The following is a 14,439-nucleotide window of genomic DNA, read 5'->3' on the forward strand; positions in this document are numbered from 1 at the left end:
TCTTGTTTTTACTTCCTAAAATACATGTATACTTCCCTCAGTGGAGAGAATGAACCGTACTTCAGGGCAAATTGATGTTTGTTTACACCAGAACAACTCCAGCTGAATCTGTGCTTGAGTGATTGGTGAGGTGCCTTAGTTTTGGAGGTTCCAATTTAGTTCATCACACAAACTTAGATTGTTAGTGGTGATGCTGTTGAGGGAGAAACAGAGAATGGCTTTTCAGCTATTACACAAAGCTGACCTGTTATGATGTATGTATCTCAATAATCACACCATGTTGTTAGAAGTACTTTATAAACTCTGGTTTTTGTTGTTGCTGGTTTTTTTAAGGGGAAGAAACTAAGGGCTTATGATCACATTATGTGGTGGAGAACCTCATGCTGAAATGTCTGAGCTAAGGGGAATGTTTAAAATCATATCTAGAAATAGAAGTATTCAGCTGAAGTAGCATGGTGCTATAGCAAGGTTTAGGAGTTCAGACATGGTGCACAATGAAGCTTTCTTTGAGGACCATCCACACTGAGCCATAGAACAACTCGGTCTGGGTTGTCACTTGCTCAAATACTTGTGCGTTAAAGGGCCATTGCCTGGTATGGATGTACATATTAGACATTTATAGGAGTTTACATTGTCACTTGATGTTTTGTTGCAATGTTAAACTCAATTGATTATTTCCACTGAAATAAATATTGAGAACTTAAACAAAATGAAAGACCATTTAAAATTGGTTATAAAAGTCATTGTTGAGTAACTTGACTTAAATGCTTGCATGGTATCTTTTTGTTTTCTCATTTAAGTTCTAAGAAGAGTGAAAGTTACCTTTTTAGATACTGTTTTGCGAATAGAACATGTCCCAGAAAACTCTAAAAGTGGAACTGCACTTGAAATCAGAATCGAAAGGTAAAGATTTTTTTTAAATCTGTATTTTTTTTTTTCCTAAGGCATTCTTGCCATTTCCTGTACAATGTCTTTTACCCATGCACACAGGTTCTTAGTATACAGTGAGACACTAGCTCTTGAGCACCTCTTTTATAATGCCAGTGAGCATTTTCTCCACTCAACTTCTACTTAACACGTTTAAGCTAAAGATATTTAACCATCAAATTAGAAGAGTTCTAGAGTGGTCTAAGTTAATGACGACTTGTACAATTAATGAATACTGTTTCTCAGATGTTCAACAGTCAATGGGTATTATTGGCAAATCAGGCCCTCTCTTACGCAAAGGGGTTTTAATATCTTAACAGTTCCTTTTGTGTATTGAAGACGCACTAAATATTTTCAGAACGAAAGATACAGTCCTGAAAAAAGTTAAAATGGAAGATTTTAGGTGCTCTGTGAGCTTTCAGAAGAGCCCACGTATATTCTGTAATTACTTTGAACTTGAGTACTGTACATGATCTTCAAGTATTTTTTTCTGACCTATAGGATAGTAATCATACTTTCTTCCAAAATGTTGAAATTATTACCAAATAAAACTGATTCTTACTGAGAAATGCTAATGAAAATATATTTGGTTTTGAACATTTATAAGCTTCAGGTTGTTATGTTCAATTCAGGAGAGATGTCAGCAAAACTGTAACTTTTTCTTATGTAAGTCCATTCCCAGAACAAACCTCCTTTTCTGTACTTTAAAAACTAGATTGAAACAAACTGTTAAATAGCATGTTGTTTTGATGTTTGATACGTTTTATTTATGGGAAGGTAGGTGTATTTTTCCACTGTAAATTCTATTATGTGGAGACTTGCATCTTTTTAAAAGTTCAGTGTTTATGCTGTCTCTCAGTATTATAATGTAAGAAATTTAATTTCACAGAAATTTTACAGGATTGGAGCCTATTCTCTGAATTTTCAACTTTCATTTTGACACAGAATGTTACTTTCAAGTAGTACTTTTAGAGAACAGAAACATGTTAGATGGCAGACCTAAAAAAAATTCAGATTCTGAAGCAAGAATCGTGTGTGTCCCAATGAAAACATATGCATAGAAGTGTTGCGTGGAGTCCTTCACTTTGTGGTCAGATTAGACGTAAGTACTAGGACAATACAGTAGGATATATTCACACTGGAAGCATGTCACAATTGTCCTGTGGTGTGCTGTAGAAAATTTAAGATTTCTACCCATTCCCAGAGAGTGATGGTTTCTCCTTTTAGGACAATCAATGGCATTGTAAATAGTATAGAGAGACCATGTACAAACTTACAGGCTAAATGGCACAATAAAGGTAAAAATTTGCATGCACCTACTGTATTTATTTCCTTGCTTTTGTCTCCCAGAACTATGTACTGTGATGAAACTGCAGATGAGTGCTCTGGAATTAATGTACATCAGCCCACAGCTTTTGCTCACAAGTTACTGCAGCTCTCAGGTGTCTCTTTCTTCTGGGATGAGTTTCCTGCATCAGCAAAGTCCTCCCCAGTGTGTTCAGCTACACAGCTGGTAAAATTAAATACATTTATGTAAGAATGTAAATTGATGAAGGATAGAATATATTGTTACACTCATATATTAGATTCATTCTGAAGGATATAGGGGTTGAACTTTTACTTGAATCTGTGTTCTATAAGTTTCACAATCACTTCCTGTTGATTTTGAAGGAAGGAAGGAAACAGAGACTTTAGGACTGAGTAAAATTTAGGATGTATTGTACTGGAATCTGGTTGCAACTTTAATGTGTAGAAGTCCTCTGCAATTCACTATTCTGTAGAAACTTGCTCCACTTTTTTGCAAAGGCCTACTGTTTCACATTTTACATTCTTTGTTTCTTTCACAGTTATCAATACATGCTTTTAATGCCATTGTCAAACTTATATTTGTGTAAAATGATCATTTGTGTGATAAGTTTATTTGAAATGCTTGGTGTTGTGGGTTTTTTTTAATATATAAGAAATGGGATACATTCTTACTCCTTTCTCTGTAACGTTTTAAGGCAACTGAACCAAAGCTTTCACCTAGCTGGAATCCAAAAATCATTTATGAGCCACATCCGCAATTAACAAGAAACTTGCCAGAAATTACTCCTTCTGACCCTGTACAGATCAGTAAGCTGATTGGTAGAATGGAGTTGAGCCTAACATTAAAGCAAAATGAAGTACTTCCTGGAGCTAAGGTTAGTCATGCTTTCCTGGTCTTTAGCTAAATTAATAGTTATGTAGGGTTTTTTTTTTTCAACTGCATACAAAAAATGGTGAGATTCTCAAGGGGACAGAATCCCCTTAGTTTTGTTTTAGATTTTCTGTGTTCAGAACCAATATATATGTCTAACAAGGCGTCTTTACAGTGGCCAGACAGGTCAATAGCACACTGAAAGCTGTTAAAGGAGAATTCCTGTATGTTAGAGAGACTGAATTTATCTATTGGAGTAACTCCTGAGAAAGTTGTTTTGTTTTCATCAAACTCCTGCTGATATTCATTTATCGTTTTTTCGTGTAGCACTGTGACTGACTTTGCCTATGTATGTGTGGAATGTTTAGCTGGTCACTTTGGTTTTAAAAGGGTATAATTTACTTCAACAATTATGAGTAAACCTTAAATGATTAATTAACTTGCAGCATTGCAGCATTATAAAACTAACATGAACATTTCTACTTCTGAAATTTTAAATTAAAATTTATAGTAAATCAAATAATAATGCCATATTTAAATGCTACTAGTTAATATTTTATTTGACTTTTACATAAAGATACAGGAAGCAAAGCAATTGAAAATAAAGCCCTATTTTTGTTTAAAAAGTGTGAGTATATAAGTAAAGTTGTGTAAATATATTCCCCTTCCCTCCAATTTTAAAATTGGCTATTGACCTGTCTTGTATAGTGCACTATAGTCTACAGAAAGCAGAAAGTTTCTACTGCAGTAGAAAAGTTTCTTATGTCCAGCAATTTCTAGTTAATCCTTATAACTTGTTTATTCAGTTAAGAAAAGTCCTTGAAAAGTGAAATAACGTATTTTGTTTGGTGTGAAATAGAAAAATGCTAGCTATTTCAGAAGTATGAATAGTTTATGCAATTAACATCTTTAAATTAACTGATGTCCAAATGTTTCTAAAGATCAAAAATTTTCCACTTTTATATCATGAGTTGTATTTTAAAGTAGCCAGAAGAAAAATGTCAAGGTCAGAGTTGAGAGTAATTTTTGTTTTATAGAAGTTGAATATAATAGAACTGCAGAGCAGTGGCTTGAGTACAGGCAAAACACTGTTTGTATGTTAAATAACAGCAACATCTGAGCTAGTGAGTAGATGTAATACTACATGACAAAATTAAAGAAGGACCTGTTTTTTGATTTATCAGGTAGAGTTCATGCAGATTGGAACGAACATAGACACAGTATATTGCTTAGTCTAAAAGGTTAACTTTTTTTTTTTACTTTGGAAACTGAGTTATGTTAGAACACCTTTATTTAGAATAGCTGTTTCAAGCATGTAGACTACAAAAAATGCTGTATAAGTTCATGTCAAGCATGACACAGTTCAATAATTTAATTTTCTTTCAACTCTTCCCAAAGGATGGAAAAAATAGTAGGAAACAGTATACAAAACTAATTGATCATTGATTTTCCCTGCTTAGGTAAATATTCCCTTAAGGTCTTTATGAGCAAAAGTATATTTTCATATAAATGCATTCCAGTGCATGCCTATTTTTTTTCCCCATGAGTGTGGTGGGTTGACCTTGGCTGGCTGTCATACAGCCATCCAGCTGCTCTCACTTGCACTCCTCAACAGGACAGGGGGAGAAAATGTAATTAAAAAGCTCATGGATTGAGATAAAGACAGGGAGATCACTTAGCAGTTACTGTCACGGGCCCAACAGACTCAACTTAGGGAAAATTAATTGACTTTATTGGTATGGAGTTGGATGATGAGAAACAAATTAAAACGCCTTCCCCTCACCCGTTTTTCTTCCCAGGCTCAACTTCTTCATTCCCAACTCTTCTACCTCTTCACCACCTTGAGCAGTGCAGAGGGGATGGGGAATTGAGGGGTTGCAGCCAGTTCATAACAGTTCCTCGCTGCTGCTCCTTCCTCCTCATGCTTTTCCCCCACTCCAGTGTGGGTCCCTTGGGCTGCAGTCCTTTGCAAACTGCTTCCGTGTGGGTCCTCTCCATGATCTACAGTCCAGCAGGATAAACCTGCTCCTGCATGGGTCCTCCATGCACCACGGTTCCTGACAGGAGAACCTGCTGCTGTGTGGGCTCCTCTCCATGGGCTGCAGCACCTGCCTGGAGCCTGCTCCTGGGTGGGCTCTCCACAGGCTACAGCTTCCTTCACCTGCTTCACCAGAGTGGGGTCTTCCATGAGCTGCAGTGTGGATATTTGCTCTGGTGTGATCTCTTCCACAGGCTGCAGGGGAATATCTGCTCTGGCACCTGGAGCACCTTCTCCCCCTCCTTCTTCCCTGACCTTGGTGTTTGCAGGATTGTTTCTCTTGCTTCTTTTTTCCTCACTGCCCACACAGCGCTTTGCCCTTTCTTAAACTTGTTTTCACAGAGGCACCACCAGCTTTGCTGATGGGCTTAGCTGTGTCCACAGGGCTGGCTGTGCCCAGCATGGGGCAGACCCTGACCTCTTAGCACAGAGGCTGCCCCTGCAGCATACCGTCCTGCCAACACCTTGCCACCTACGCCCAATACAATGAGTAATAATCATGAATGGACCAACGTCTGGGAGTACAGGATTCTAGAATTGAAAAATAAATCTGTACAAGTTCTTACCATAAATTTAGCTGGAGCTGCTCTCAAAAGATAAGTGGCTTGTCTTGTTGTGTACCGTATCAAACCAATTAGACTTCTATAAACATCCCTCTCTAAAGAAAGTATATGAATTTTTTCATCTCTATACTAAAGAGAAGTCCTGAAGAGAACCTTTACAGTTTTTAAGGTCTACTTCAGAAGGTGTTGACTTCAGTATTTTATAATTAGTACATAATACTAACTTTATATTGTTGATTACTTACGGAATTATTAAAGAAGCAAAACAACTAGCAGGTTAATGGTATTCTTGAATTTTCCTATTAGGTGATCGTGTATTTATTTTAAGCTAATAACTTGTCAGTGACACACCTGCATTTATCCTGCCAAGCTACAGACTGGAAGCAATACACAATTAAATTCCTAGCTGTTCTTGTGTAGAAAATTAAGATACTGCTGGAATGGCTGTATCCTTTCCAGCATCAAAATCTATTATCAAAATAGTTGATTCAATACTTTTAAAGAAAAATTCCTTAAGTGTTCTTGAGATTTTTTTCTTTCTTTTTTTTTTTTTAGTTGGATGTAGATGGACAAATAGACTCTGTACATCTATTTCTGTCACCAAGGCAGGTGCATCTTCTATTGGACATGGTAGCCGCTATTGCTGGACCAGGCAAGTGAACATTCTGTAAATGTTAAATCTGTATTACGGTGGACGAAAAATAAACTTTGCAAGATAGACAAGTTTCCTCAGTGGAAAAAAAATATTTGTGGTGGTAGATTATTATTAATTTCTATGTGATCTTAGCAAAATGTTTTGTAGCTGCTCTGAGTAGGACTATGATCAATTTATTGACTTCAGTGGCAAATTGTACATGCTGGTAATGAAAATCTAGGTAACAAATAAGGCTTGACAAGTGATTGTATAATTGCACAAGAGATGGGGAAATGGTAGGTGGAGAAAATCAGGAGGCCAGAACAATTTTGGTTCTTGTAGCTTCTGTTTCACAAGAAGGGCTTAGCAGTCTGGTTCCTTCTCTGTCCTATGCTTTAGTGAAAGGCACAGAAAACATAGAACAGACAGTAATTGAGATCGTTTGTCCGCATTTGCTAGGTGATAACAGCAGTGTTTAGACTACTGCAGTAGCAGGATGAGGGTGTTTTGGTTTGTCCCCCCCATCTACCTAATGGAACAACACTTAGTATTAGGATAGATAGTTAATCTTCTTTTTGAAAAGATTTTTCATGTCCTGGGTCAATGCTTAATATTCTTCTAATGATACTGATACATTTGTTGTACTGGACTTGTTCATTGTTTTTGGATAACTGGAAAAGCATTACATATAGTTTCCCATATGTGTCGTCTTCAAACCTGAAATTTTAATAATTCCTTAATAGTAAAACCTTTTAAGAGATTGTGTCCTTAGTCCCTAAAGCTGACTGAGAAGAGAAATATATGCTGATATTACATGTGAATACATTTGCATATCTGACCTTAAAATATTTTCTTCAGACTTGAAATTAATGAATGCTAGGGAGAGCATAATCTGTTTTGGGCAAGTAAAACCTCCAAAACAACAAAATGCATTTATATACACATCTGATATACAACAGATATATGCATCTGTCTGTATATGTATACATATATACAACAACAACAACTGGTTAATTTTCACATTCATTTTTTTAATTTTCTTTGGGATACTGGTAAGGAAATTACAGTGGGCTTTCTGTATTTTTTTTAATTCAGAGAGCCTAAGCAGGATAGAATTGTCAAATAAAGATAGGAAGAACCGGCCAATGCAACAGGAGGATGAGTATCGGATTCAGATGGAGTTGAAACGTTATTTAAGAAAAGAGTCTTTATCTGCAGGAGCGTCATCTGAGCAAAGCTTCTATGAGACAGAGAGTGCCAGAACACCTTCTAGTCGTGGCAAGTATAAAAGATGATGCAGCATAGCAAATAACATGTTGTTAAGATTATATAAATTCACTCTTCATCTTTTAATCTTACTAACTTAAGTATCAAAAGAACTTTGACATAGAATAATTGTATGCTATTAATTGTACTGTTGAATAAAAAAATTAACGCCTAGTTTAGTTATCAGGCTGGACTTGATTCAGTATTTCATTAAAACTGTTCAGTAATCTGTATGTTACTGTGCAACAGGGTAAATACACATGCAGTATAACATCTTTTCAAATGCGTAGTTGGGGAGATATAGAATAATACTTGTATTGCCCTGATATTTTTATTTTTATTTGAATAATTTTTTGCTGATTATTTTTAATGTGAAAATATGAATTTTGATTTGTCAAAAGGAGAGGGTATAAATTTATAGAAATTATACCAACTTGAATATGAAAATGGAACATTTAAGTGTTTTAGTATGTTTTTTTTTTTTCTTCAGTAATCTCTGTCCATAGATACTACTAGTCTCAGTGTCAAGAGAACTTGGAACTTCTGTAAATAATATATTTAGCTGGTTATTCTGTCTAGCAGTTAGATTTCTGAACTTATGAATACATTTCTGTTAAAAGTAAAGTTTTTTTTTTTTCATTAGAAAATAACTCTTTGCTATCTATGGTTCTCATTAGAAGAAGAAGTTTTCTTCTCAATGGCTGAAATGGACATGTCTCACAGCCTTTCCTCCCTTCCACCTCTTGGAGACCCTCCAACTATGGATCTAGACTTGTCTTTAACCAGTACATATACAACTACACCAGCAGGATCTCCACTGAGCACTACAGTGGTACAGTATTAACTACATTTAAAATATTTTTGAAATTAACACTTTTGTCTGAAACTGTTGCATAAATATTCTTTACAATATCAAGAACTATTGCAAAATTCTTGGAAAATTGAAAATGTTTAGAGCTGATAGTATTCCTTTTCTGCTATGGAAATTGTATTGAAAAGTTTCTCATGTATTTGGCTACCAAGACAGGAAGTGGAATGTATTTGTTTTCAAATGCCTTGAAGCTTGTGTGATTTATGAGCTTTATGATTTATTTTCTTTTTAATAACTGCATGTTTGCCATCTGGGTTTTCTTTTAATATGGGCTACACAGGCAATGACAATAAAAAGTACAAAATTGTTGTATTACATTATTCCTCAAAAAACATAAAAATTATGCTGTTGATATCACCATCTTTGCCAAATCTGTTATGTGCCTAATGTTTTGCTTAATGAAAGCCGTGGAGAACAGTTGTGCTCTTTACAGAGAAACAGGAGAATGTACGCTCACAGAGAGAACAACTTTAGCTTTAAAAATATGTGGGTGTAGACGATCATAGAATTAGAAAGCGTAGCCCAAAGTAAAGCGTATATACGTTGTTTAATTGAGCACTAATGTGCCAGGAAATGGCATGCTGTTGATTATTTATGCATGTATTTTCTTTTTGTTCCTTTACCTTATTATTTATGTTTGATCTAATGTCTAACATCTATTTGTCAAATTTAAGATCATCTATATTTTTGTTTTAGCTTCAACCAACTTGGGGTGATTTTCTTGATCGTAACAAACAAGAACTACAACCTCCAAGAGGTTCTTCGCTTACAGCCAATGTAGTTCACCAGACTTCCTTAAGAAGGACATGTAAGTAAAAATGTTTTGCATTCTGCTCCCTATATTATTCTGGAAATGTTATGTAGCAACTTGGTAAAAAGAAATGAAAATCAAAAGTGAGATGATTTTATAAATGTGCTTTTGCTGAAAAATTACGTGAACTTAATTTTGTATTTCAGCTATTCCATCCAGATCTGTTTCTGTGGATGAATCCAGACCTGAGCTTCTTTTTAGACTGGCAGTTGGAACTTTCTCAGTGTCTGTACTTCATATTGACCCTTTACCCCCACCTGAAAGTTCACTGAACCTTAACCCATTGACACCAATGGCTCGGGATTTCTTTACCCGAATAGAAAAGATTGAGCCAGTTAAGTTTTCAACAGAAGATTTTCTGTCCTTCCGAGAAGTATTTGCAGAAGCTTGTTCTCATGATCACCTTAGGTATAACTTTGCTTATTAATAAATATAATTAACAAAAATATTTTTAAAGTAAATTTGAATAAAGTAAGTTTATTTCCATAGGAATTGTGTCACTTAATATTTGAACTGCATTAGACTTCTTTGTTAATTTCAAAATAGCCTTGAATTTTGTCATCTGTTGTCCAAGACTGTTTATTTTTTTTTTTAATAAAACAAAAGAAGGAAAGTGCATAATCATTAAAATCAACCTAGCTCTCTTCAACAATAGATGAATTAAACTCGGTACAGTTTCTACCACAGAAATCTAGAGAGTCAAGAGTCATTAAGTATATTATTTCTTTAGAAATAGCTGTTTTTACAGGACCATCTTTATTCCAATATAGGGATTTCTGCTTGAAGGAGCTTAGGGTTTTAGTGAAAAATAGTGTATCAGCAGGGATAAAAAGTAAGTGTGAGCAAAATCATAAAGTTAGTCAACAGTCTTTTTTCCCAGAAGTTTTAACTGTCCCGGGACAGTGTATGAAGTAAAATATTTAAGGGTGATACATATTTTCTTACCTTATGCATGTAATTATGCATGTTCCCCAGGGCTCAGTGCTGGGGCCGGTCTTGTTCAATATCTTTATCAACGACCTGGACGAGGGGATCGAGTGCTCCCTCAGTAAGTTTGCAGACGACACCAAGCTGGGCGGGAGTGTTGATCTGCTCGAGGGTAGGAAGGCTCTGCAGAGGGACCTGGACAGGCTGGATCGATGGGCCGAGGCCAACTGTATGAGATTCAACAAGGCCAAGTGCCGGGTCCTGCACTTCGGCCACAACAACCCCAGGCAACGCTACAGGCTTGGGGAAGAGTGGCTGGAAAGCTGCCCAGTGGAAAAGGACCTGGGGGTGCTGATTGACAGCCGGCTGAACATGAGCCGGCAGTGTGCTCAGGTGGCCAAGAAGGCCAACAGCATCCTGGCCTGTATCAGAAATAGTGTGGCCAGCAGGAGCAGGGAGGTGATCGTGCCCCTGTACTCGGCACTGGTGAGGCCGCACCTCGAATCCTGTGTTCAGTTTTGGGCCCCTCACTACAAGAAGGACATGGAGGTGCTGGCGCGTGTCCAGAGGAGGGCAACGAAGCTGGTGAAGGGCCTGGAGCACAAGTCTTATGAGGAGCGGCTGAGGGAACTGGGGTTGTTTAGCCTGGAGAAGAGGAGGCTGAGGGGAGACCTCATCGCGCTCTACAACTGCCTGAAAGGAGGTTGTAGCGAGGTGGGTGTTGGTCTCTTCTGCCAAGTCACTAGCAATAGGACGAGAGGAAATGGCCTCAAGTTGTGCCAAGGAAGGTTTAGACTGGACATCAGGAGAAATTTCTTTACTGGAAGAGTGGTCAGGCCTTGGAACAGGCTGCCCAGGGAAGTGGTGGAGTCACCATCCCTGGAATTATTTAAAAGACGTGTAGATGAGGCCCTTAGGGACATGGTGTAGAGGGCATGATGGTGTTGGGTTGACGGTTGGACACGATGATCTTAGAGGTCTTTTCCAACCTGTATGATTCTATGATTCTATAATTTAGACTTCCTGAGGCGTTTGATTTTTTCATTGTCTATATAAGGATGTTAGATTCCCAGCTTCATGTGAATTGCACCTTAGGTTAGATGTCTAAAGTGTTCTTTACAAATTTCTCTATACTGACCATTGTTGAACATGTAACATAAGCGAGCTCTGTTGTCTATTGCTAAAGCTATAATCTGTTTTAATTAGAATTTTTTCTTATTTTTGAAGAAATTATGGCAGTTTTAATGATTTTTTTTTTAAAGCGTTTTAGTGATCTTTTTTTACATATTTAAATCTTGACTTTTCATAATTTTTATTGTTTTATGTTACTTTTCATAATTCATAATTTTCATAATTCAGATTTATAGGTACTGGCATCAAAGTGTCTTATGAACAAAGACAAAGGACTGCCTCTCGAAGTTTTAGTACTGATTTATCCATTGGGGATATGGAGTTTCTGGAATGCCTTTTTTCTACTGACTCTCATTCCATTCAGCCTCACTATACGGAGGTATGTGAAAAATACAGGGAGTTCCATAGAAAAGAAATGTTAATTGTATGAGAATGCTAGATTTTAAAACGGTTGTAATTTTAATTTTTTTTTTTTTTAATATGTTATGGTTTTAAGATGCAACGTATATTTAAAATGACAAGCTCAAATGGTGAACCAGACTGCTGTCATACCTGACAGGAATAGCGCTAAGTAGCCCAACTTCACTAGTTTACTTTTCTTTTAAATAGGCTTAACACAGTTTGGGAATTAGAGTAAATGTTTTCCAAAAACTAACCAATGGAGTTGAGCAATGCAAAGGTTTCTTTGGGTGATGATTATTCTTCCAGCTCTTTTAATGGTCAGAGACATCCAATAAAGTGGCTGAATAAGTGGATTAAGTAAGCAGTTGGGCTGGGACTCTGTTCGCTGACTTGAATGTAGGGTACCTACTGTCTGGGTAAAATGTCATAAATATTTTTTCCTGTGGCAACTCTTTCCTCCTTATCTATTAAGTATTTTTAACTCTATTTTATTCTAAAGCTGCTGACATTTCATTCTGAAGAAGGAAATGATTCTCATGCTATGCCATGTCTTCAGCTTCATTACAAGCATTCAGATAATAGAGGACCTCAGGTAAGATGGGAGATTAAAAGCACCAAGTTTTTACACCAAATATCCTTTGTCTAATTTTGTTCATTTTAACAGAAAGGTATCTTTCTTGTAAAACAGAGTTTCCTTAACTCTCAGTTATTATAATTTGTTTTATTATATTGTTTTTAAGGATTTTAGTGCCTTTTCTCTTTCTTTTCAGGGTAGTCAAGGGAGACTCAGTTCTGTTCCACAGAAAGCAGAGTTACAAATAAAGTTAAGTCCAGTGTTTTGTGAGCTTGATATTAGCATTGTAGACAGGTTAAATTCCTTACTTCAACCACAGAAACTAACTACAGTGGAGATGATGGCATCTCACATGTATGCTTCTTACAACAAGCACCTAAGTCTGGTAAGTTAAAAGTGAAATTGATTAATTAACTTGCTGATTTTTTGCAGGAGAAAGGCAGGATGGCACTAAGCCTGAGGTTGCTAATTCTGATTGACTTGTGGTCGTTGGGTTTTTTGTTTGGTTTTGTTTTTTGTTTTTAGTTTTTTTTTTACTTCTGATACAGAACAGTAGCCATCTGACGTGTAGATACTCATTTTAGATTCAGTGATTGCATGATTGATAAGAGACCTAAAGACAATGGTAGCTGCTTCACAAACTGCATAAGTTCTCAGCTTCTTGAAGCAAACAGAACTGGGCAAAACAGAGGAATCTTGACTGACTTCTAATCCCTAATCTGTCCCATCATGCTCTCCAGCAGCTGATATAAACTGTTGCTGACAATTCCACTTCTATATTGAAATCTTTAGGTGTCATAGTCAGCCCAGTTGCCTCTGCTGTGCCTTACCTGCTTTTTGGGTAGGTAATAGAAAGGATGGGGGAACATGTGCATTGTGTTCTAGTGATCAAGGACCAACAGAAGAAGTTGGAGCTTGTTTGTCTTGGTTCACGTTGTCAGGAGGATTTAAGTGTTAGTATACTTAGCACAATAACATTAAACTTGAAGGCTTTTCTTGAAATACATGAGGAATTAATACAAGTAACTGATTTTCTACACAGCAACAAATATCTTCATGTAATTTTATTGCTGCATTGACTGATTACAGAAAAATTAGTCTTCAAAACTTCTTTAAGAGGATCCTCATCTAAAAAATTTGTAAGACATCAATAATTTCTATCAATATTGTTGTGTCCTGAAAGTTTGATGATGGTCAGCAATAAGCTACACTCAGGGAGGTTTTGAATGACACATCAGTGACAGGAGCTGGAAGCCATGACTTAATGAAAGGGGCAAATATGCGTGATAGTAGTTTCTGGCTTCTCAACAATACCATTTAAAAAAAAAAAAAATCTGTGAGATGATGTTTCCTAACTGCAGCTGAGTATTGTTTGGTACTCTAATTTAAGAGAAATACAAAGATAGCCATTTTTGAAAGATTGCTAACCTCTGCAAATACTTGACTTCTAACTAAGTAGAATCTTAACAGCACCAATAATAGAAGAATATCCTAAGACTAATAATAATTGGTCCTAATATGTGTGTTTTGTGTGATATATGAAAAATTGATCTTTTTCATTTTTAGATATTACATCATCAAAAGCTTTCCCCATAGGCGTTTTTAGTGCTATTTTTTCTAATTTAGATTTTTTTTTCCTCTACTTTTGTTTTTTAGCATAAAGCATTTACTGAAGTTTTTCTGGATGATTCACATACTCCTGCAAACTGTAGAGTTTCAGTTCAAGTCACTGCCCCAGCATTAAATCTCTCTGTTCGCTTCCCAATACCTGACCTACGGTCAGATCAGGAAAGAGGACCATGGTTTAAGAAATCACTTCAGAAGGAGATTCTTCATCTTGAATTTACAGATATGGAATTTAAAACTGAGTTTATAGGAGGGTCAACTCCAGAACAAGTTAAATTAGAACTTACCTTTAAAGACCTAACAGGTAAGAATGTTAACATTATATTCAAATATTCTTTTTTATTTTCCCAGATATTATGTAGTTGAGACAAAGGTCCTCGCACATGGATTAACACAGGGAGTGTCTTTCTACCTGGATTTTGGAGCAGATACTCTGCTGCAGTTTAGTGTTCTGTACTAAATATCAGCATAAGTCAAAATAATACTACTA

The 14,439-nt window shown here is 36.3% G+C and overlaps 1 protein-coding gene across 5 annotated transcripts in view; it reads left to right on the forward strand.

Annotated features, from left to right (window-relative positions):
- The window catches only part of ATG2B (autophagy related 2B), a 51,475-nt gene that overhangs the window by 7,087 nt on the left and 29,949 nt on the right, over positions 1-14,439 (forward strand). For 3 of the 5 annotated variants that reach the window (XM_075151130.1, XM_075151133.1, XM_075151132.1), the window contains exons 4-15: positions 801-903; positions 2,278-2,440; positions 2,931-3,110; positions 6,263-6,363; positions 7,441-7,619; positions 8,285-8,439; positions 9,175-9,286; positions 9,436-9,697; positions 11,576-11,726; positions 12,249-12,341; positions 12,520-12,708; positions 13,980-14,253. In XM_075151130.1, coding sequence (XP_075007231.1) covers positions 801-903; positions 2,278-2,440; positions 2,931-3,110; positions 6,263-6,363; positions 7,441-7,619; positions 8,285-8,439; positions 9,175-9,286; positions 9,436-9,697; positions 11,576-11,726; positions 12,249-12,341; positions 12,520-12,708; positions 13,980-14,253 — 1,962 coding nt within the window. Of the gene's footprint in view, positions 1-800; positions 904-2,277; positions 2,441-2,930; positions 3,111-6,262; positions 6,364-7,436; positions 7,620-8,284; positions 8,440-9,174; positions 9,287-9,435; positions 9,698-11,575; positions 11,727-12,248; positions 12,342-12,519; positions 12,709-13,979; positions 14,254-14,439 lie in introns of all 5 variants that reach the window. The other 2 variants (XM_075151134.1, XM_075151131.1) reach the window with 1 other exon arrangement.

The sequence above is a fragment of the Calonectris borealis genome, chromosome 5 (assembly GCF_964195595.1).
Source record: "Calonectris borealis chromosome 5, bCalBor7.hap1.2, whole genome shotgun sequence".
Taxonomy (NCBI): domain Eukaryota; kingdom Metazoa; phylum Chordata; class Aves; order Procellariiformes; family Procellariidae; genus Calonectris; species Calonectris borealis.